General features: G+C 40.3%; 1 protein-coding gene across 15 annotated transcripts in view; it reads right to left on the reverse strand.

Moving 5' to 3' along the window:
- AKAP13 (A-kinase anchoring protein 13) overlaps positions 1-24965 on the reverse strand; it is a 353478-nt gene that overhangs the window by 23322 nt on the left and 305191 nt on the right. For 12 of the 15 annotated variants that reach the window (XM_073013062.1, XM_073013060.1, XM_073013058.1 and 9 more), the window contains 9 exons: positions 16625-16692; positions 14044-14110; positions 8546-8681; positions 7067-7179; positions 6285-6437; positions 5141-5391; positions 2368-2493; positions 2137-2254; positions 1264-1512 (listed from right to left, as the gene is read on the reverse strand). In XM_073013062.1, coding sequence (XP_072869163.1) covers positions 1264-1512; positions 2137-2254; positions 2368-2493; positions 5141-5391; positions 6285-6437; positions 7067-7179; positions 8546-8681; positions 14044-14110; positions 16625-16692 — 1281 coding nt within the window. The remainder of the gene's footprint in view (positions 1-1263; positions 1513-2136; positions 2255-2367; positions 2494-5140; positions 5392-6284; positions 6438-7066; positions 7180-8545; positions 8682-14043; positions 14111-16624; positions 16693-24965) is intronic. The other 3 variants (XM_073013063.1, XM_073013059.1, XM_073013057.1) reach the window with 2 other exon arrangements.

Genomic DNA, 24965 nt, shown 5'->3' on the forward strand with positions numbered 1-24965 from the left:
ACTCCCCCATCATTCACTCTGCTCTCTGTTTGAGATTCCCGGGTGTCCACTCTTCCCTGGACGTGCCACATCCTTTCAACTCGATGCTTCCACTTTCTCTTCCTTAGTGGGGGGAGCACTTTCTCCTTACGTACCAGGTACCTTCCTTGTCATCCTTCAAGATTTGACTCTAATGCTATTCCTCTTGCTTTCCCCTCCATTCCAGCACACATCACACTGTAGAGCAGGTACCTCTTTCCAAGGCTCTTCATTTTGATTTCAACTTCTAAGCAGGGTGTCCTGCTTTATTCATTGTTGAAACCAGTTGATTGCCTGGAACTTCTTTACTATTTGTTCTAAGCATGGGTATTTCTGACAGCAGTTACCTACATCATCACTTACACCTCAGAAACGAAAGCAGCACACATTTCCTCCACCTTCTTTCTATACTGGTGAGGCTGACAGCACTGCCCTAGCCTGCTTCAATGTCCTCAGCTCACTGAGGCCAGGGTGAAGGGGTGGGTATAACTCAAGGCTATTGGTGTAACACATAGACCCATGGAGTATAGGTTTGATGAAAACAAACAAACAAAATCAAATGTACAGATAAATTAAAAAACAAGCCTCACAGCTTCATTAACTTGACACGGCTGACCATTTGAAATGTAAAAATTAAAACCAAATGGAAAATGGGCATCCTTTATGATTTCTTTTGTTTTAAAGATATATGTATATTATAAAATATAATAATAAATCTAACTGATGTGGGTTAAACTTAACTTTCTATTAGGTGTCTGGAGCTGCAAATTCCTCTAACATCGCTGTGAACAACCCTGTGAACCTCTAACATCGCTTGTGAACAAGTCATGTGTTTTGAATTCACAGATTCTGTGAAACCGTCGCTGATTGTGTCTCCCTCCTTGTGAGTTTTGCCATAGACCCCAATTCCAACCTGGCTGTCCATCTCTTGTAGGGGAATACACCTTCCTTGACAGCTTGCATATGTGCACTAATCTTATGCTTTGCTTTGTTTTTTAAAATCTTATTTTCCATTTTCCTGACTGCATCATTTCTTTGTCATCTTGCTCTATTTTGTATGATTTTGTAGGCCATCACAAACCGTTTTTGATATAAGATTATGAAGAACTAAATGCTTGTTGCTCCTGGGTGGTGTTTGGAGATGGGCTCTCTGAGAAAAAATCTGGTAGTGAATTTCCAACAAAAGCACTTGGATTTTGCCTGTTGTACCTGGGCACACACTTAGACAAAAGAGCCAAGCCTTACCTTTCAACCTTCCTGCTGCATTCTTCAGAAACACACTCCCATCACGTACAAGCTTCTTCCGTTTCAAATCTTCCTTGGCAAACATCTGACCACTCTTCATCCTCATGATTGACTTGCTATCTGTCTTTGTATAAATCTCATTGAGACGCACTTTCTTTTCATAACTTGCCACTTTGCTGTCTACAGCTCCAATCACATCCTTCACCAGGCTCAAGGACTGTGCTAGATCTTCCTGCTCCACTTCATTGTCTTGGAAGGAAAGAATAATTCTGCTTTTTATGGCTCCTTTTGGACCAGGGAAGAAGCAAGGGAATCCTGACTTCTCACTCCATATCATCTTTTCCCTTGTGACTATGCTATCAGAGGGAAGCCAACACGTCAGAGGTCATGTGCCTATCCCTCTTGCTGTCATAAGTTTGATTCTAAAAAAAGCCAGAAGTTTTCAATGATTTAAATAATATGCAATCATATGTTGTGCTCTAAAATAAAAGGAACTAAAGACTTCTAGGACGAAGGTAGTAGCAGGAAGAGCTACCAAGTTTTTAAAATTTGTATCTTTGTGTTACTTAATGTAATTTCTGGGAAGAACTGGTGGAAATTATCTCCCAGCCTAGTGATAAGAGAATAGTGTTCAGGTCACTGAACTCTGGATGGAATCAATGTGGTCCCTTTCCTTCTTGCTATCATCCACCCTAAGTCTGGTAACATAACAGTCCAAATTTTCATTCAAGAAAATTATTTTCAAGATAAAACACAAGGTCTCTTTTAGACCTACCAGACCATGAAACAGCACTTCCATGGGGCCTCCAGTACTACTGGCCACAGAGGAAACAGTCCATTGCCATACAAGACTGGGTTAGAAAGGAGACTTACCTTTGGTACACTGCAATATTCTTTGGAATAAAACTGGGTACTTGGTAATCCGCTGAGTTACAAGCAATATGCACTCTGGAATTCCAAGCCTTCTAACAACTGAACTGCTCATCTTCTTCTGCAAGGGAGTAAACAGACTGTGAGGAATCACATGAAAAAGGCTCTAGTGAAAGCCGACAGGGACACATTGCTCTCAACAATGACGGGGGTTTTCATGTTTCTTATCAATACCTTTACAAAGGCTTGAAAACGCTTATCCTTGGCATAAAGGTCTTTGAAGTAGTTTACAGACTGGTTATGTTGCCCACAAAACTTGCCGTACGTCTTCTTTAAACGTTCTGCATTCTCACCTGAAAACTGCAGAGAAAAGAGAACAGAAGTCATGCCATGGGGCACCAAACTCGTAATGCCATTTTGTAAAATGTTTCCAGTCTACTTGTAAAAGTCAAAAGTGCTTCTTCATAAATTCGCCCAAAAGAATGAAATGGTGCAGCAGCTTTGGAAAGCAGTCTAGCAGTTACTCAAGAGGTTCAACTTTAAATAGGCAGACTATATGGCATACGGATTAAATCTCAATAAAGCTGTTATACAGATTTGAAAAACAACAAAAAATTACCGAAATTTTATGTACTATGCACATAGGAAATGTAAAATGTATTCTAACTTCTATTTGTCATAAACAGTAATAAAACAATGAGATTCAGTAGGAGTTTTTCATGGGGCAATCTTAAATACCTGACCTTGATAAGTTAGACAGACATCACAAACAGCCCTCATTACCTAGGGATCTGTTTGCACTACTTACTTCAGGCCAGTAGTCCTAATAATTCCACAAGGCCCTTAAATCATTCCCAAATGTGTGTAATCTCAATGGTTCATCTGAACGTATGTTCGCTTTGTGGTAAATCAATGAATTTCTGTATGCAGTTCATAAAATACATGCTAAGCATTGATTTCCATGTACTAAAAACCTCCAGAGGCAACACAAATTGATCCTTACCAAAAAACTGGAAAGAAGGATTAGTGTAGCTTTTCCCTTCACCATTTACCAATGGAAGAGCTGAGACAGTAAGTTATCTGCTCATATGACAAAGCAAATGCCCCAAAGGTTGATCCTAGCACTGGCAGCACACAGAACCAGCAAATGGAAACTACAGGTTAAACGGTGAATTCTAGCACCAAAGATCTTACTTACTACGGGTTGTACACAAGTGCGAGGAGGTACAAATGGTAATATAAGTCATAGTTTGATGAAGTACTAAGTTAGATGAAGTAAAAGTTAGATGAAACCAGAAAGGAGGGGCAGAGAGAGAGAAATGAAAATGCCCGAGGAGATGTTTCAGGAGGAAAGGTCATCATTTGTAGGTCTTACTTTTAAGCTCTATCTGTTGCAGCTATCTGTGTTCAAACATTTACCACACTGCATTTGCATTTATTTCATAACATGCTTACTTTTACTCCTAGAATAGGAGTTCCCTGAGGCAGAGGCCTAAGCCATATCATCCCCCTTTGTAGTTCCACCTGGCATTTAATAGATGCTCAGTAAATACCTGAAAAACGAATGAGTGAATGTGCTAATAAATTAATGAAGTGAAGGGTATGGGCTCAAGAATACAAAGGAAAGACAAAATGTACAATTCTCAGACAAATGTTCCAGCAATTAAGCCTCTGCTTCTACACAGCAGCAGATATTTGCCCAAAATCTTTGGGGAATCTGCATCTTTGGGGAAATATCTAGTCAGATGTACATGTTATAACCCTCTGCCTGTAAAGATTATACTGGCAATGTGTTTTTCAAGAATAATATTTTTAAAAGAAACATTAAAATCTGTCTATGATAATCACATCTAAAAGTACCAAAGTAACTTTTAGCTGAATTTTTTGGAGTATGACTAAAACCATACCACACCTTGATGAAAGTATCAACAATATATATTTTATTAAGTATTTTACAGATAGTCACTTATTCAATTTTCTGTGCTTCAGCTGGTTTTTAGATACATGAGATCCTTCTGATTTGAGGCAGAGGGGAAAGTTGAAGATTTCCAACACACACACACACACACACACACACACACACTTTTTTTTTAAATTTTGAGTTGGGGTCTCATTCTCTGCCTAGGCTGGAGTACAGTGGCACAATCACCACCACGGCTTGCTGCAACTTTGAATTCCTAGGCTCAAGTGATCCTCCCACCTCAGGATCCTTAGTGGTTGGGACCACAAGTGCGCACTACCACACCTGGCTTTTTTCATTTTTTTTTGTAGAGACAGTTCTTGCTACGTTGCCCAGGCTGGTCCTGAACACCTCGCTTCAAGCAATCCACCTGCCTCAGCCTCCCGAAGTGGTGGGATTACAGGTGTGAGCCACTGTGCCCAGCTCCAAATATTTAAATATTTTTCAATTTTTTTTTTTTTTTATGAGACACAGTCTCACTCTGTCTCCTGGGCTGCAGTGCAGTGGCACGATCTTGGCTCACTGCAACTTCTGCCTCCCAGGTTCAAGTGATTCTTGTGCCTCAGTCTCCCATATGCCACCACGTCTGGCTCATTTTTGTATTTTTAGTAGAGACGGGGTTTCATCATGTTGGCCAGGCTGGTCTTGAACTCCTGACCTCAAACGCTCCGCCCTCCTCGCCTCCCAAAGTGCTGGGATTACAGGCCTGAGCCACTGTGCCTGCCCACATTTGTTGATGTCTTAAACTATACTGTTTCTGATGATGGCACAGACTGAGGAAGAAAAACTAAGTTTTACTGCGCATCTATCATATGCATTAGGTAGTTTATACACACTCCCTTTAACTTCCAAAATAACATTACGAGAGAGACCCTACATCTGCATTTTGCAGAAAAGGAAATCAAGGCTCCAGAGAAATTAAATAAGTTCCCTGAGCTTACACAGATAATAAATGGTAGAAACAAGATGTGAATGCATGGCTATGGAACCCCATAACTTCCTCTTTTCCCAATGTATATAAGAACCTGAGATCTTTCCTATTCTCACCTGATTGACAAGCACATCCCCTATCCTCTTGATGAGAAAGTTCTTTTCACTTTTATCCACCAGAGACTCCTCCTTCCGCTCCAGAATCCTCTGAAAGAATTGGCTATGGATACTGATCAGCTCATCCAAACAGGGGAACAGCTTTTCTACCATCTGCTGCTCAAAAAGCAGATCCGTCATCATGCCCCGGCTGTACACATCACTCATGATCTTGAGAGTGCGGACATGATGTAACTCTGTCTGCATCAGCTCTAAAAGGAGGAAAAAGATCAAGGGTCAGGAACACTCTTTCATGAGGATTCTCCCTCAAAGATCATCTGCTGCAGTCCCAAAGCTAGTTTAGAGCCCACTTTGAACCTTAAAATTGGGTCAATAGCTATCCTTCCCCTAAAGTGTTCTCATTTTTTTTTTTTTTTTTGAGACAGGGTCTGGCTCTGTCACCCAGGCTGAAGTCATGGCTCACTGCAGCCTCGACCTCCTGGGTTCAAGCGATCTTTCTGCTTCAGCCTCCCGAGTAGCTGGGGCTGCAGGTACACACCATCATGCCTGACTGATTTTGTATTTTTTGTAGAAACGGGGTTTCACTATGTTCCCAGGCTGGTCGTGAACTCTGGGCTCCAGTGATCCACCCGCCTTGGCCTCCCAAAGTGCTGGGATTACAGGTATGAGCCACTGCGCCTGGTGAAGTGTTTTCAACTTATTCTTCCAATTTTATGAGTCCTATTTTCTGGTAATAGGTACACTGAATTCCATCAGTCTTAAATTGTTGATTTCCAAAGAGGCCTTCACTGGATTCAGGACCTGTCATAACTGACTGTATACCCAGTTCTAGGAAATGACTTGTGTTTAGTCTAGTTTTTAGCGTAGGTAAGGAACAAAACTGAGATATCTCTTTCTAGGACTGCTGTATAAATAAGCACTCATATATAAGTACCATGTTCAGTAGAACTGAAAAAAGAAGAGTGGGACAAAAAGGAGATAGGATACAAACAGGACCATGTCTCTGTACCTTAAAGTTTTTAAAGGAAATCTTTTCAAGAAGTCACATACTAAAAAACTGATTTTCCATAGCGCAATAAATTACCGCTTAAAAATGCTGGACAATGCAAATCAAATATAATCAGAGCAAAATGAAGAATCTCACCATATATTACTTCTTGCCGTTTGACCACATCTTTCTTTTGCTGTTTTAGAAACTTGCTGTCTATTATTCGACTCCAAGACTCTGCTTCCAGCTGTTTGGAATCAATCTCAAAGTCTCCCAGTAGCTGTCCTTCATTCATGTCTGTACCTACTCCTCAATATATTAAAAAATCAATATCAGAATCTTGGGTTTGTGACCTGTAGAATAAGCCTATGTTGAACTTTCCTCAAGATGATAGTTGATTTCATAAGATGCATGAATACAGGGGATATTCACAGACAATACAGGGGATATTCACAGGGAATATTCACATATTCCAGTACCAGAAAAAAAATATCTTGTTCAGGAGTGACAGACTCTACATTCGAGATTTTGGTTAAGAGTAATAAACATGACATAAACCCAACATGATTAAGACATGACTTCTATCTACATGAAGTTAAGAATTGGAAGGGACCTAGTACCTTTTCATATTTAAGAGACCAGGATTACAATTGCTTTGTAAGCTAGAACTGTACATGTACAAAAGTCTAAGGGAAGAAAAAGATTTGTACTAAAGAGTATGCCCACATTGAAATAAATGACATCCTTTACTTGAAAGCTGCTAGATGAGTTTGATTACCCAGTCATTATAAAGCACTGGACACTTTACTGACAATTCAGAGAATCTTCACAGGTTACAGAAGAGGCAGGCACTAACACTCCCTTAAGACTTATATTCTAGGTAATGGCACACACAGTCCCTACAGAGGCATAAAATATAGGCCATAACTTCCTCTTACCCTCATCAGTAAGTGATTCTGTTGATTCATTGACCTTGCTGATTTTATTTAGTGAGTCTGTTGAATGAGACAGGAATTTCCAGGTGTTTGACATGTTCTCATCATTGCCAACTCTGGGGACAAAAAAAAAAAAAAAAAAAAAAAAAAATTCCATACTGTCAAATACATTCTGATAGCCTATGGCTTGCATTCTTAAATGAGTACCTGAAGACTCCAGAATGACAACTGGCTGGAAGTACTACAGTGACTGAAGACAAATTGCTTATGTTGGGGCCATAGCAACATGCACACTGCCTGGTAACAAAGTCTGGAGCATTTAGTATCATTGTAGACTCAAATTGTGAGGACTTTTTGAGCCTTTTTAAAGAAAGTGATAAGAAGCAAGGGGAACTTTCTTCCATCAAACCATGTACACATTATATAAGAAACTTTCTGTTTAAAACTTATTGCCTAACGAGTACACTTTTTTTTTCTGTTCTCTAAATAACTACCGATCTAGCACTTAGAATCAACTACATTCTCTTTGGACTTTCTCAATCCTAACTCACTAACTAGCACAGCAGGCAACCAACTGATGTGTGAGTAGGCACAAAAGCAAGAACACTTTAAAGACCCACTTTTGAAAGTTACGATGTATACAAACTTCAGTAACATTACAACTTTTGAAAAGTACACTTTTGGAAATAATGAGAACATAAAGACAAAACAAAACAAAAATACCTGAAACTTTTTAAAGGAGGAGAAAACATTAGCCAGCACAGAGGTTAGGAATTACAAACAAAAGGAGACTTTTGCATAGTTAGGAATTTTGCTCCAAGATAGGTTAAAGAGATACTCTTGAGTCCTACATTTGAAATGGCTTATTCACCTGATGGGAAGGCAGGCATCTTACCCAAAATAGTCAGCAACATCATTATCAGCCCCTTGTTAACCACCTGACAGCCCAGGCCTGGCCAGGAGACCAGTAAAAAAACTCAGTGCAAACCAGTGAGTGGGAACCTAATAGTAATAATTGGCTCAGCACTCACCTCCATGAAACTGACTTAAGTGTTAAGAGGCAAAGATGTAAAACAGAGATAAGAAACAAAACAACCAGGTTTATCTGAACAATAGAAAAGCATGACATCTGTAAGTGGTTGCAACCCAAAATTCTGAATTAAATCACCCTTTTTCTTATTCCTACTTATTTTGATCTAAAAAAAATCATCTTTTTAGAACTCAGATTCTTCAAAAGTAGGGCTGATGATATACAAAAGCCTACAGCAACCAGCCTGCTAAGGGTATTTAAAGGAGATCCTTGCGACAGAATGACCATTATGACATGTACCAAAAACATAATCCCCATCATCCTTGTCTGCACCAACCCATGACTTTATAGATTTATTTCTTAAAAAAAAAAAGCTTTTTGTCAAATGATGTGATTATTATGCTCTTGTCAGCTAGATGCCAACTGTGCTATCTTTAAATATTTCCGCTTACCCAGTAATGTTCTGTATGGAGACACTTTTGGAGAGCGAGACACTCTGCTGGGACCGTCTACTGGCAAATATCGGGGTGGTAGTGGTTTCATCCACCAGGAGGACTGCGGACCGAGGACGCTCCTTGGGCTGTGTGGCTGCAAAAGGAGGACACTAACTGAAGCATCACCCATCCAGTCCCACCTAGTACTGACCCATCTGACAAATAACAAGCAGAAGTAAGGCGCTTTACAGCAGATTTGCCCTGGAACTGTAGGTTGGTAAAAAAACTCCATGGAGGGTAGTTTGGTGATAACTACTGAAATTGTAAATGCCTATATTCTTCGATCCAGCAATTTCACTTTCAGGCTATGTTTTTCAAGATATACTTGTATATTCGTGAAATGATGTTATGTCCAAAGTTATTCAATGCAACACAATAGGTAAAAGCAAAAGACTGGAAAAGACGCGAGTATCACAAGACTGGTGAATAAGTTATGGTACACCACATAGCAGAATACAATGCCACTTACAAAAAATGAGGACTACTTTCTAAGTACTGACACAGATAGATAGATCTATCTCTAAGATCTATTAAGGGGAGGAAAATCAAAGTGCAGAACAAAATATATAACAGGCTATCTTTCATGCTTAAAAGAAAGAAAAATAATCCAAGTTGTATTTACTTTAACAGGTGAACTCCAGGAAAATAAATTTTAAAAAAACTAAGAAGAGTGGTTACCTCTGGGATGGGATAGGCAATGGGGATAAAGAATCCTATGGGAGTATTACGTATTTTAACATTTAAACTGCAAATAAAATTGAAATACTTTCTTTTTTTTTGAGATGGAGTCTTGTTCTGTCGCCCAGGCTGGAGTGCAGTGAGCCAATATCGCGCCACCAGCCTGGGCGATATTGGCTCACTGCAAGCTCCACCTCCCAGGTTCACGCCATTCTCTTGCTTCAGCCTCCCGAGTAACTGGGATTACAGGCGCCCACCACCACACCCAACTAATTTTTTGTATTTTTAGTAGAGACAGGGTTTCACTATGTTGGCCAGACTGGTCTCAAACTCCTGACCTCGTGATCCGCCCGCCTCGGCCTCCCAAAGTGCTGGGTTTACAGGCGTGAGCCACCGTGCCTGATCCCAAGATTGAAAGAATTTTAAGGGTAAAAGGAATCTTAGAGATAACTGGGAGCAGCGTTCTTTAGGAGCGTTCACCATGAAAACATCTAGAGTGCCGTTAGATATGGAATCTCAGCCCCCCACCTTGTCTTCTGGGGGTGGAACCCAAGAGTCTACATATCTTACAGGCTCAAGTGATTCTTCTGCTCACTGCTAGAGAGCACAGATTTTGATGATTTCCTTTAATTTACAGATGAGGAAAATTTAACACTTGTTTAACATCTGTAACTACAGATGACCCTTGAACAACATGGGTTTGAACTACATAGATCCCCTTATGTGTGAAATTTCTTCTGCCTCTACCACCCCTGAAACAGCAAGACCAACCCCTCTTTTCCTCCTCTTCCTCCTTCTTGGTCTACTCAATGTGAAAACGACAAGGATGAAGACCTTTATGATGATCTACTTCCGCTTAACAAATAGTAAATATATTTTCTCTTTGAGTAGAAAATATATTTATTTTATCTTGTCATTTTAAAATGACATTTTTTCCTTTGGCTAAATTTATTGTAAAAATATAGTATATAAGACATATAACAAACAAAATGCATTAACTGGCTGTTTATGTTACTGGTAAGGCTTCTGCTCAACAGTAGGCTATTAGCAGGTAAGCTCTGGGGGAGTCAAAAGTTTTATGTGGATTTTTGACTGCATGGGGGCAGGGCTGGCACACCCATCATCTGAGTTATTCAAGGGTCAATTCTAATTTGTCCTCACAGTGCGTATTTCTCATTAACATGACTAAAGAGGATACTAGAGATCTAATTTGCTAAAGTGGTCACGCTGGCACTTGGGAACATTTTTCCTTGGTAACTGACTTGCTGTCCCATTCACAGGCTGCATTATCTGTCCACCCCCAGGAGTGTCAAGAGGTGAAGGAAATAAGATTGGGGTGGTAGTTATGACTTCACAGTATTTCAGGATGTCTTTGACTCAATAAGCATTAATATAATCATTAATTTCCAATTCAAATTCTATTTACAAGATGATGACACAATAAAACAGCAGAAACCCAACATACTACAACCCGACCAGATTCTAACTGCAGGAAGTACACAAGGGGTATGGGATGTGGATCTACCCCTCTTTCCCCACCCCCATCCCCACCCAAGAGGAAAAAAGCAAGTGAGTAGAAAAGAGAATGAGCTTAAGAGTTAAAGGGCCTGGGGCATAGTCTGAATGTTTCTGAAGAGAGGTCAGTGAGCAGATAAAATCGGAAGGAGGAAGAAAACACTAGTTCTTGAAGAATGGCAAGGATGTGGATGGGTCAGAAGAAAAATAGAGGACAATTCTGATGAGAAGAACCGTGGGAATGAAGACAGAAGTAATTATGTAGTATCAATGTAGAAGGGAGACACAGAATAGAAAAGGAAGCAGGTAGAAGGAATCAATGAAAAGTCTGGAAAAGCAGAATGATGTTAGGCAGAGCTCATAATAACTTGTATCTAAAAGGCAGCATGGGGGAAGAAAATAACCGCTCTCCTTATTTGTAACCAATCCATATTCTACCTAAGTAAGTGACTCAATATTGCTGCTTCCTTATTTGTGATGATTATAGCAGTGAAAACTAACACTTAAGGAGTGTTTACTACTAAGTACTTTACAGGTATGATCTGATTTAAACCTGACTACCACACTATGATACTATTATCATCCCCTTTTACAGAGGAAGAAAATGAGGCACAGAGAGGTTTGGTAACATCCACAGTTACACAGCTATTAAGCAGTGGTGTCAGACTTGAATCTATACAATTAGAATTCACAATCTGTACTCTAGACCACTATGTTGCCTCAGTGGAGTACAGTAGGAATAAAAATATTTGTGGCAGGGCCAGGTACGGCGGCTCACGCCTATAATCCCAGCACCCTGGGAGTCCAAGGCAGACGGATCCCTTGAGGTCGAAAATTCGAGACCAGCCTAGCCAACATGATAAAACCCCATCTCTACTAAAAATACAAAAATTAGCCGGGTGAGGGGTCGTGCACCTATAATCCCAGCTACTTGGGAGGCGAGGCAGGAGCACTGCTTGAACCTAGAAGGCGGATGTTGCAGTGAGCAGAGATCACGCCACTGCACTCCAGCCTGGGCGACAGAGCAAGGCTCTGTCTCAAGAGAAAAAAAAAGAAGACTTGTGGGGGTCGAAGGTAATAGTCATGAACCTTGCACATAATAGGCATTTGTTTTTAAGACATGAAAATAAGAAAGAAAACAGACTTATGAAACAATAGATAATGTCACAAAAAAAAGCATTTAAGGAAGCTAGACATAAAAAGTATGTCGAATGGGTGAGATGACAGACTGAAGTGGGTGTCAACCTGGAGAAGCTCCTCTTCTAGTCATCTACATGTGAAGATGGATAATAACCAGATTAAACATGTCTAAAGGGAATCACACTCTTGTGGGAGTGAAGACCAGTACAGCCATTCAGGAGCTATCTGGAGGTACTCAGAGAAATTAGGCACAAAGCAGTGGTTTTCAAGCTTGAGTGGGCATCAGAATCACCTGGAAGATCTATTAAGACACAGACCAGGCTGGGTGTGGTGGCTCATGCCTATTATCTCAGCACTTTGGGAGGCCAAGGCATGAGGATTGCTTGAGGCCAGGAGTTTGAGACCAGCCTGGGCAACATAGTAAGACCCCATCTCTACAAAAAAATTTAAAAATCAGGTATGGCACCTGGAGTGCCAGCAACCCAGGAGTCTGAGGCGAGAGGAGTTCCAGAGCCCAGGAGTTTGAGGTTACAGTGAGCTAAGATCACACCACTGCACTCCAGCCTGGGTGACAAAGCAAGACCCTGTCTCTATTAAACACACTCCCACGCACCACAAAAAAACACAGAATGCTGGCCCCATTCCACAGTTTGTGATTCATAGATCAGGGTAGGGCCCAAGAACCTCTACTTCTAAAAAACTATATTTTCAAGAACATTGCCTGGGGAAAGTCTCACAGAGGCTCCCATGGAGCCAGCTAATGAGATATTAATCACTGCATTATTTATAGTAGCAGTTGGAAGCAATGTAAATATTCTGTCTCTAGGGGAACTTAAAATGTGAAATATGCTTATGAAAGAATAGCCTGCCACAGTCTGAAACAACAGCGTACAATAATAACATGCATATCTCAAAACGGTATTGAGTGAAAAAAATAAGCAGAATATATGTCATATTATCTAATTTAAATTCACACAAAATAATACATTTTTTTTCAAAGTATACATATGTCTAAAAATATGGCAGATCAGAAGGACATACATTAAATATACTACAGTGGGAATGAGACAGGGAATGGGGAGTGAAAAGGGAAAAGTATCAGTAAAACCAAAGTGGAGTCTTGTATGCACTGTTGAAAATAGTTTGATGTGAACGGAAGAGTGTGATTTACCCAATTCTGAGTAACACTTGAGGTCCTTAGAAATAATAAAAAAAAGAACCATTTTCTACAACTTCTCAGTTTATAAAGAAGTTTAGGCTGGGTGGCCGGGCGCGGTGGCTCAAGCCTGTAATCCCAGCACTTTGGGAGGCCGAGACGGGTGGATCACGAGGTCAGGAGATAGAGACCATCCTGGCTAACATGGTGAAACCCCGCCTCTACTAAAAAAAAAATACAAAAAACTAGCTGGGCGAGGTGGCGGGTGCCTGTAGTCCCAGCTACTCGGGAGGCTGAGGCAGGAGAATGGCGTAAACCTGGGAGGCGGAGCTTGCAGTGAGCTGAGATCCGGCCATTGCACTCCAGCCTGGGCGACAGAGCGAGACTCCGTCTCAAAAAAAAAAAAAAAAAAAAAAAAAGAAGTTTAGGCTGGGCATGGTGGCGCGTGCCTGTAATCCCAGCTACCAGGGAGGTTGAGGCAGGAGAATCACTTGAACCCAGGAGGCGGAGGGTGTAGTGAGCCGAGATCGTGCCAGTGCACTCCAGCCTGAGTGACAGAGCGAGATTCCGCCACAAAAAAAAAAAAAAAAAAAAAAAAAAGAAGTTTAACAAACCAGATCTCATTCGATTCGTATGATTGTAAGGCACTGCAAACAAGTCTTTTAATTCGCAACTATTATTAAAGAGGAAATTGAGATGCACAGGGGTCACTTGCTTAAACACACAGGGCAAAGGTGCTGCCTTTAAGCTAATACACAGACTGTTTTAGAAACCTTCCAAGAGGGTTTGATGGTATAATGTTCAGGTATGGGTCAAGGAATCTGCAGGATAAAACAGCAGCCTTCTCTCACCACAGAATAGGTATTCATATCTTGACTATGAATAATAATTGAATATTACAACAGCATTTTCACATTCAGAACCAGAAAGTCAGAAAGGGAATTGAGAGGTGGGCTGAGCTACTTACGCTTGTTTCTCATAATGACCGTGGGTAGTGATGATGTGTCATGTGCCTGAAGGCTCCCTTTGGGCTGCTAAAGAGAAAGAAAGAAAGAAAGTCCATTGACAATTCACCTCTGTCAAGCCCTGAGAAGCGGAGTAGGAAGGGAGCAAGTAGTTCAGCTTCCTTTCCCACTCTGCTTTCCGCACTGCCCTAAGCACCCTGTGTCCTAGCCATAGTCGCCCTCAATTGCCATCCTCTAAACCTGCCACATACTCCGATGCTGTCTATCCTGCCTGGAATGCTTTTCTCACCTTCAGAGGCATGGCATTCTTCCCCTTCAAGACTATGTAAGTGTTGCCTCCTTGGTAAAGTCATCTATAGCTTCTCTCCTCTCCTCACCCAAGGCAGTGACTGGCACCCCTTTCTCATTTATAGTAACTGTCTGCCTATCTTCCCCAGTAGATTGCTGGTGCCTTAAGGGCAGAATCTTTTGACTTTTGCATTTCATTTCCAGTAGCTAGCATTTATAAGGTGCTGAATTACTGGGTAAAATACTAATTTTAGTTAAGACTTTTGCTGTAGCCATGTAACAAAAATACCTTGAGAAATTATAGATTGAAGCAATTAATCTGAGATAGGTTACTTCCTATTTAAAATGAAATTCCAGGCAGGGTGCAGTGACTCATGCCTGTAATCCCAGCACTTCTGGGAGGCCAAGGCGGGTGGATCACCTGAGGTCAGAGTTCGAGACCAGCCCAGCCAACATGGTGGAATTCTGTCTCAACTAAAAATATAAAAATTAGCTGGGCATGGTGGCAGGTGCCTGTAATCTCAGCTACTTGGGAGGTTGAGGCAGGAGAATTGCTTGAACCTGGGAGGCGGATGTTGCAGTGAGCCAAGACCGCACCATTGCACTCCAGTCTGGGTGACAGAGCGAGACTCTGTCTCTAAAACAAAATAAAATAAAATTCCCCCTTTTAGGTTATATTCTCTCATATGGGAGATGCTATATCTCTATTATGATCATTCTGTATAAACTAGTACATTCACAACAATTGAGTCTTACCAGAGATCACAAACTCAAATGACTATGGTGCCGGCAGGTAACAAATGACAGAAGCAAGCTGGGGTGGGGTGGGATGTGGGGAGGCAGTGGCGGCCTGGAACTGGCAAATCCTGTCTAAAAGAGGCAGCATCACTCAGCTCCAGCCATCCCTCCCTCCCTGCAGGCTCCACTGATGGAGCAGACTCCTGCCTTCAGCCTGCTTAATGAGTTTGGAGCTTATATTCTAGTGGGGGGAAGATACAGACCATAAGAAATCTATGTAATAATAAATAAAGATGGGCAAATACAGACTCTAAGAAGGTGGTAACTACTATGGAAAAAAGGAAAACCTGGGAGTGCTGGGTACCGGGAAATATCAGGGGGCCGAGGGTTATAAATCTTCCAATTTTTTCAGGAGAACTTAAGAATCCAAACTGATACAAAATATGATTTTGAAAGAGCTGCACTAACTCACATTTTAAAAGTACTACATGAGCCAAACAAAATATATGTCCATGGGCCGAAGAAGATCTGGGCTATCCTATTTTTTTGCCATTTTGATGCTAGTTTTAGTGCTTCTCAAAGTGAGGTCTTTGGACTATCAGCATCATCTGGGAACTTCCTAGAAATGCAATTTCCTGGACTTTCCTCCAGAATCTGAAACTCTGGGAGTGGGGCTCAGTAAGCTGTCTTTCAATAAGCTAGAAATGCAAATTCCTGGACTTTCCTGGAAATGCAAATTCCTGGACTTTCCTCCAGAATCTGAAACTCTGGGAGTGGGGCTCAGTAAGCTGTCTTTCAATAAGCCCTCGAGTTGATTCTGATGCACATTCCAGATTGAGGTCATGGCACTAGATAACTGTTTGGTGACTGATGAAGCACACAGCTCATTAATCATCTGTGTTGACATAGTTGGAAAGCATTCCTTTGACGAGGAATGAAGAGACACAGGTGACTAGAACACTGAAAACCTCACAGGCTGCCTAAAAGGTATGGCCCCCAACCCACACTTTTTTTTTTTAAAGGCCACTGGAAAAGCATGACTACATAGCATACACGTTCAGGGCAGATACCATCATAAAACAGGCACTTTCTATTCTTACATCATGTGATCAGAGCCACCTCTATTATGTACCTGAGGAGAAAAGTGCTACCAGACAGGCTGGGGCTAACCGTAACACCCTCCCCGCCCCCACCAGCAGATCAATGCCCCTGACCTCCACCTGCTGCCCTGATGGTCCTGAAGGAAGAAGACAAGTGTATGAGAAAACCACTTTAATAGCAACACGGAAACATTAAAATTGCGAAGAAATGTATATTGAACATGAAGAAGTTCTGAAAGCATTTTCTTTCCTCAAAGTCTAATTCCCCAGTATTACTCAAGAAGAGGATTGATCGCTTAAGAGAAAAAATATTTTTTAGTTATAATTCGTTCTCAAAGTTGGTACCGAATGATTAAAATAAACAAAATTCACCACAACCTCAACTTTCCCAACTCCTGAGGATCTTGCTGGTTTAAACTCTTTTATTTTAAGCCTTCTTTTAGCCAGAAAGTCTTACCTTCATTTTGACCTTTGCACAGGAGGCTAGACTTTCTCGGCAGCCTTTGTGGACAAAAGCACTGCAATCTGAAAAGAAAGCAAACCCAAGGTCACATGGACAAAGCAAACAGATTCCAGATTCTGAGTTTCCACTGCTGCCACAAGTGGCCTCTGAATTTCAAAGTGAAGTCACTCACATGTGAGAGTGTGACTAACTGAAATTACAGATTGCAGTCCTCTTCTAGGAAGCAGGTCTGTGATGTTATTTGGAGGAGGAAAAACATGAGCAGATGTGATTTCTTTTTTTTTTTTTTCCCCCGGTGTTAAGTGTCTTTATTTGGAGACTGGGAGACAGATTACAGCTTAATGAGAGGAACGACGACTCAAGTGATCTCATGGGAAGGGTGAGTTTCCTGGCCCTCAGGGAGTGACAGATGTGATTTCTAATTAACAAAAACTAGTAAGTCTGGAACTTTTCAGACAGGAAGCTGAGAGGCTACCAAAACTAAAAGTGAAAGTGTCTGCCATCAATGTGTAAGTCTAAATTACAAATAAATACATAAATAAAGCCCCCAACACGGGTTACAAAATTTGTATGACTGTAATAAAGCACAGAATATAAAATCTGAAAAGTTTAACTACGCTGGGCTTTTTGCAACCCATTCTCTGAGACAGGAACCACACACAAAAGGTCATCAGAACCCCACATGCACCTCTGGGAACTGTGACTTAAGAGAAAATGGAGACTTCTTGAAAGATAAAGCAGAGACCACAATTTGGCAAGGACAGCATTGTATCTTAATTCCTTTACTTTTCACTCCCTTGGCCAACAAGGGCCACTGACGTAAAAACCCAGGCCTCTGTGTCCAGAAGGCTTACCATCAGCTCTCAGCGCTGCTATAAAGTCACATAACAGAACCGTTCCAGGAAGCCAGAGGTAAAGCAGAAACAAACGAAAGATCTGTCTGTGGGGACACTCGAAGAGGAGACACTCTCATGAGAAGGGCTCACTCAGGAAATCAACCAGATACCATTCAATAGGCAATGCCTCACAGACTGATTCAGGAAGCGTCACAGGTCCTGTCTATACCAACTCACCAGTTAGGGGCCAACATCTCTTTAGCCCAGACGTATGGATTTGGGGGTGACTGGAGTGGTGATGGGGAGGGGAGGAAACCAGAAAGGAGACTGCTAGAATCCCAGACCTCAAAGGCCTTTTCCATTCCTTTTGTAACACTTCATTTAACAACCACTTGGTTCACAGGTCTCCTCCTTAATACCACTGGCACAGTGTATTGAGATTCTCTTGGGTTTTTCTCTATCCCCTTTCTGGGGCAGGGACCATTCACCCACTGCTGAATCTTCAATTAAGCCTCTCTAGCATAGTGCCTGGCTCATGCATCCTATTCAAATGCCCCTCTGTAGGCCCTACTATGCCTATTTAAACTAAAATTAGATGAATGCCCTATTACAGCCTTGATTACAGTATGTCAAATATCAATTTAGTAACACAAAAGGACAAAGAGCTGTCAAACTAAATTTGACGTAGGTCCTGGCTTTGCTTATTAGTTAGTATGATCCTAGCACAAGTCCCTTCTGGACAGGCCCCTGTTTCCTCATCTATAAAATTAAAAAGGAGGAACCACATTTTCTCCCAGGTTCCCTCTGCTGTGATTCTATTAGATGGGTAAGTGAGTTTCAGGCTGCTGGACCCACAGCAAGAAGTATAACAAAGTGCTCGAGGCAAATAGCTTTATTTATTTTCTAGTAAGCCAAAATGTGTTTCTGCCCAACCTCACAAGCACTATTCTTACTCAGGGTGTATGGTGCACCTCCCCTCCTCTGCCACAGAGATGCCTGGGACTTGCAGCTGGCATGCTCCTTTCTGGTTTCTTCCCCTCCCATTAGTTGATCCATCATCTCCTTCTCATGCACAGACTTGAAAGCCCACCCCATCCAAACCCTTTCTCTTCACAAATCCCAACTCAGCTAAAGTCTTTCAAATACATCGTCTTTAAGTCCATTTCTCTTTCCCTTCTACAGAAAAAGTATGCAAAGACTATGAGCAGGCAAAGTCAATGATTAGTAGATCTATGTTTTTCAGCATGCTGAATCCTCAATATATAATACTGAAGAAAGTAAAGCAAATTGCAAAATGAGAGGTATTGTATGGTAGCATTTATGTAAGCTAAAAACAAAAACAAATTATATGTTGTTTATGTATGAGAATAAATTATAAAACACAGACTACAAATGCACTGAATTCATGATAGTGCTTGTCCTTGGGGAGGAAGGAAGATGCATGGGGCAGGGAAACAAAGGGGAATCCGAACTTAATCATAATGGTTTCTTAAAAAGTGAAACAATCTGAAGCAATATGACAGAATATTACCATGTGTTCATTTTGAATCATGGACACACATGTGTTAAATTACCTATGTACCATACTTTGTATTAACATTTTTCAAAATTAAAAAAATTTTTAATTTTTAAAAAATCATCACACTCTTTCAAAGTTCCTTGGATTTGCTTATAAGCATTTCCATATCCTTTTGAATAATCCATTTATCACATCTTGTGATAACTTAAAAATAAGATTTTATTGTCTTATAATCCAGTTATAAAAGCACATTTTTTTCTTTTGTTTTATTGAACATCTAGAATATTTTAGGCACCTAAGGGCAACACAGGAGGTGGTAGATTTGCTAGAGAATCAGCTACTAACTCTGATCTGCAAAAGTGACTAAGAACACTATAGGCAAAATTTGTTTCCAAGTTCTGTTCTTTCTGTTCCTTTCTTCCCAACCAGTTCCAACACCCTACAGAGATTTAAACAATGATGATTTTTAAGGGAGTGGCACTATCACTTTTAAAAAGGCTTCAGCAATATTCAAACTCTCAGGCTAGTGTTTGAGTGTCTGAGATGAATCATAAAAGCAGAAAAAAAAAATCATTTAAAATGTGCTTCTAGTAAAGAACTTTTCATATAAATTAACTTTTAATTAATTGAAATGTCCCCAAACCCACAACCCAGTTGGAAGTTTAACAGGCTCTATATTATGGTCATGAGTCTTGTCTTAGTGATAGTTTGCATGGACATCGCCTTAAGATGCTGAAGTACCTACTTGAAAAACACTCAACTTGTTTCCAAGTTGTCCTGGACTCAATTAACAGTGACAGTTTTAGTGCTGTGCGTGGGTGATTTAGAAACTTCAGCCCCACTGACATCAGCCAAAGTCATGAGATTAAAATCTTACTCTCTGTTTGGGAAAACAGAAAATTACCAAGAATACAAGAATTGAAGACAAATCTAATACATTTTTAAGCTCTCTGCCACAAACCATACCATGCTGTTATGAAGATCAGAGAAGAATTATCTGGCCTTTTATTTATTTATTTGATAGATTTCCTAATAGCAGCAGGCAATATGCTTTTATTTTTAAAAATCCTTCAAAAAGGTCTCAGCACAGTGGTTTATGGGAACAGAGCTAACCCCTAATTGGATTCCTCTGAACTTAAAACAAACAGCCCAGCTTTCAACTTCTTTCTTTGCTACAAGGAGGCATCAAACCAAAGAAAATGAAGTTAAATCCACATGACTAGAAACTATCATCTATCTATTGCTGAATCTTTTTTTTAGCCCATGCCACCAACCACCAAAGATCTTTGGAGAATGGTTATATACTATGTGTTTTTTATCTTTGGGAAGAAAAATAAAACAAACCATTAGCGAGGCTAACTTAAGAAAATCAACTTTATACAATGATAAGAGGAGTGGCTATGCCAAACTGAAATGAAATGACAGAATAGCAAAGGACTGCCTACATAGAAACGAGTCACCTTTGTGAGCTAAGTCATATGTAGCCAGGGCTCTGACAAAAGAGGCCTTCTAGTACTTCAGTCCACTGATCATCATTTGGGAACAGGCTGAAGACTTCTGACTGTTCTGCCTACAGATGTGAGCAGCAAAATCTAACTAGGAAAAATGACCTGACCCTTCTTCAGGACACGAGTTGAAGAATTACCTTTAAGGACAGAAATGTACAACTTTCTCCTATCATTTCAACTCTAATCAAGAAAATGAAAATAAAACAAAAAAGTTAAATATGAGCAAATTTAGAAATGCATTCTACAAAATTCTTTCTGCAACTTCTTGTTTAAAATCTTTAACAAGGGCAACATGCCAAAACCCCACCTCTACAAAAAACACAAAAATTAACCAGGTATGGTGATGCATGCCTACAGCACCAGCTACTTATGAGGCTGAGGCAGGAGGATCACTTGAGCCTGGGACGTCAAGGCTGCAGTGAGCCATGATCACTCCACTCCACTCCAGCCTGGGCAACAGAGTGAGACCCTGTCTCTCTCAAAAAAAAATTATTAAATATATATATATTTTATTTTTTTGAGATGGAGTCTTGCTTTGTCACCCAAGCTGGAGTGCACTGGTATGATCTTGGCTCACTGCAACCTCCGTCTCCTGGGTTCAAGCGATTCTGCTGTCTCAGCCTCTCGAGTAGCTGGGATTACCGGTCCGTGCCACTATGCCTGACTAATTTTTTGTATTTTTAGTAGAAATGGTATTTCGCCACGTTGGCCAGGTTGGTCTCAAACTCCTAACCTCAGGTGATTCACTCAGCCTTCCAAAGTGCTGGGATGACAGGCGTGAGCCACCGCACCTGACCAATAAATAAAATCTTTGGGGGATTTGAGACATCGCCCTATCGACTAAGAGTGCTTATATGCCAAAGGCATGTGAGATGTTCTTGTAGCTGGTGTAATAACCACAGTGCTGATGTACAGAACAAGAGGAAAGCCACAAAAAAGAGCCAAATCATCTCAGCTGAAGTAGCCCCAACAGCAGTTTTCGTAAGAACACTGGTAAACAAAAATGAAACAAAATGAAAGTGTTCTGCTTAAAAAAGAATTGCCTTTATTGCTTAGGGTCTTTTTTTACCATCCTTTCCCCTAAGTAATAAATTTTCTTCCTTTAATCAATATGTATTTTACTCTCTCACATAAGCAATGAACTATAAATGCCAGAAAACTGTCTGTCCAGAGAGCAACTTTTCCTGATGAAATCAGAAGCAAAATCTAACCATCACACACATTCTAAATTCTTGTGTTTCCTACTTAGATTGCAGCTGGTTTACTTGTTTTTTTTTTTTTTATGTAAAAGAAACAACCTACCACAAAAGTACTGAAATGCTGCTAGCACAACAGAAAATAAAGCAGCAATAATCTCAGTATCATTTTACATCTGTTTAAAGCAAGCAAAACAGAACCACTGGCAAGACCCCAAAACCCAAACATAACAAATTCCTTATTCTGAAGGACTCCACTAAGTCACTAAGATTTTCAAAGAACAAATTATTTGTGGCAGTTGGAAAAAACAGCTGATTATTCAAGGACAGCTTTACATAATAGAGAAGTAAGAGTTGAAAAGACATTCCTTTATTAACTCTATGAAAGTCACCTAATCCTAAAACAAGAGTAGTTTTGGCTGAGATAAAAAAAAGTCCCAGTTTCTTATATAAATCATCATAATATATCATCATGATGGATTACATGGCTGATCTTTCTAACCACAAGTCAAAGGTGACTAGGCAGTGCTGAGGGTATGAAGCTCTATCCAGGCATCAGCCAAACATGGTTAAGCTTAACCACAATGGGAAGCCACTGTCTCCCAAGAGCACAAAGGTTTCCTAGGAGGTAAATGACTAACTGCATGGACGCTACATTTCCTACAACTCCTGGGAAGATCTTGGATATGACAGCCAATGGAGGGAAGTGACAAAACATTCTGGGTCCCCAAATTACTCATATTTTCTACTTCCTGCCAAGATAACACATGGGACTTCATACATACAAATATTCAGCTTCTTCAGGAAGCTGAAGATAATCAGCCCATTACTTCGGTTCATTTGAGAAGATGATTATATACTATTTTGTTGCTTTCAATCCTTTTCGCTCCTTCTTTTTTTTTTTTTTTTTTTTTGAGTCAGAGTCTCACTCTGTTGCCCAGGCTGAAGTGAAGTGCAATGGCGTGATCTTTCGCTCACTGTAACCTCTGCCTCCTGGGTTTGAGCACTTCTCCTGCCTCAGTCTCCTGAGTAGCTGGGATTACAAGCGCCCACCACCACATCCAGCTAATTTTTGGTATTTTTAGTAGAGACAGGGTTTTACCACGTTGGCCAGGCTGGTCTCAAACGCCTGATCTCGTGATCTGACCACCTTGGCCTCTCAAAGTGCTGGGATTACAGGCGTGAGCCATCGCGCCCGGCCTACCCCCTTCTTTTTATAAGAGGCAGGCTGCAGACTGTCTTACACAAACCTTAATGCTATCACCAGATGTTGAGACTATTTCAACACTACTTCTGGAGTAGGGTGGTACGTAAATTAAAGAATGTATTTTTGAAACTTAGGTGTATATTATTAGGGTAACAATCAAGCCCAACTTAAACTATTCCTTTTTGCTGTCTGATTCTTTTCAGTTTAAACCTCAAATATAGCCAGGCGCAGTGGCTCACACCTGTAATCCCAACACTTTGGGAGTTTGAGGGTGGTGGATCACCTGAGGTCAGGAGCGCAAGACCAGCCTGGCCAATATGGTGAAACCCCATCTCTAATAAAAATACAAAAAAAATAGCCAGGTGTGGTGGCGTGTTCCTGTAGTCCCAGCTACTTGGGAGACCGAGGCAGAAGAATAGCTTGAACCTGGGAGGAGGAGGTTGCAGTGAGCTGAGACTGCGCCACTGCACTCCAGCCTAGGTGACAGAGACAGACACCATCTCAAACAAACAAAAAACAAAAAACATCCCTCGAATATGTTACATCTTTTTCCTGGTTTTTGCTGAGCAGGCAGAACTAAGATAATCTCTGATACTCGATTAGATCAAGCTATTACCAAAAATCAAAGAACAACTAGCAAAGGTTATTATGACCCCTGTCCCCATCGACAGACTTCCCAAACAGACAAGACTTTAGTCTAGTGATAACACACTGGACTTCATGAAATCATGTGCTTCCAGAAAAAGCAAATTCCTTGGGTGACTTCATATTAAAATTTACAGGTTCAACCAAAAAAGTCCCATTCCACTTATAAGTGTTTATCAGCACAGAACCAGTAGCCAATCCACTATTTCACTGGTTTTCCAAAACACTAGAAAAACTCTTTAAAAAGTCTTACATGAAATAAAATATTAATATACTGTGTTCAAATGTGTAAAAGAGTACAGATTTATTTTCTGAGTTGCAATTTTAATGTTTACTTTTAAAGTTAATGAGAACAATGAAGTTGCTGTGATGAACTAAAAAATGTGAAATCAGAGGTACATTACATTTGCAATTCACTTATCTACCATAACCTCTAATTTATTTCTATATTTAATTTCGAGTACATGATATAGAGAACATCTTAACGTTCTTCATGTAGATAAATAACCAAAATTAGCAGTTTTTTTTTAATGGCTTGCCTTGCAATCACAGTATAATCTTCAATTAATTAGAGATGGAAGGAAAAATACAAATGAGTAGGTAGGCTGATAGCTAAAGCTAATATGTTGATGTTAAAATCTGGGAATTATACCTTTAAGAATGTATGTTTTTATGTAGTTTTAAATATATATAAATTCAGAAATCTGTGGAACTTCCAAACACCTGACACCCTGAAAGCTACTGCCCTATACATTAAACTATTTAATCACTATACAGAAGTGTGGCTGAGAATCTCAGAGTCTCAAACCTTTCATACAGTTTTCCCCAATCAATACCAAACCCTACACAAGTGATTCTTCATGGGTAGCTCTGGCATCACTGGGCAATGGAAGTCTCTAAGAGGTAACCCAGATCTTGCCCTCCAGAGGTGGTTCTAGCATGACAATGATACCATAAGGAGTCCAATAATTTGTAGTGTCCTAGTTTTGTGTGCTTCATCTACCAGCGAGTCCGGTAAAAGATAATTTCTATTATGTTTAACAAGAAGACGTATCAAGAAAGCAAAAATGGGCTTAGGATGCCTGTGCATTCTCCTACATTAACTGAATATTTTTTGCTATCTGATAAATTTATTATATGCCAGTTACGGGTTTAATTCTGAGTGATAGTCTAATGTAGACAAAGACTTAATACAACCAAAGAGGGCAAATTTCAACTATTTGTAACCTAGAAATAATGTATATACAGAAGTCAATGGCAATACAAGGCTAAATATACACTGGCATATATTAGACAACTTATTTTAACCTGAACTTAAAATTGCAAAATTATCTGGAGCTAGTCATCGAAAGGTACAGCCACTCATTATAACCATAAACCAACAATTCTTAAATCTATTGCCCTCTATAGCACAAGATTCTTCG

Source organism: Chlorocebus sabaeus, chromosome 29 (genome assembly GCF_047675955.1).
Source record: "Chlorocebus sabaeus isolate Y175 chromosome 29, mChlSab1.0.hap1, whole genome shotgun sequence".
NCBI classification, from domain to species: domain Eukaryota; kingdom Metazoa; phylum Chordata; class Mammalia; order Primates; family Cercopithecidae; genus Chlorocebus; species Chlorocebus sabaeus.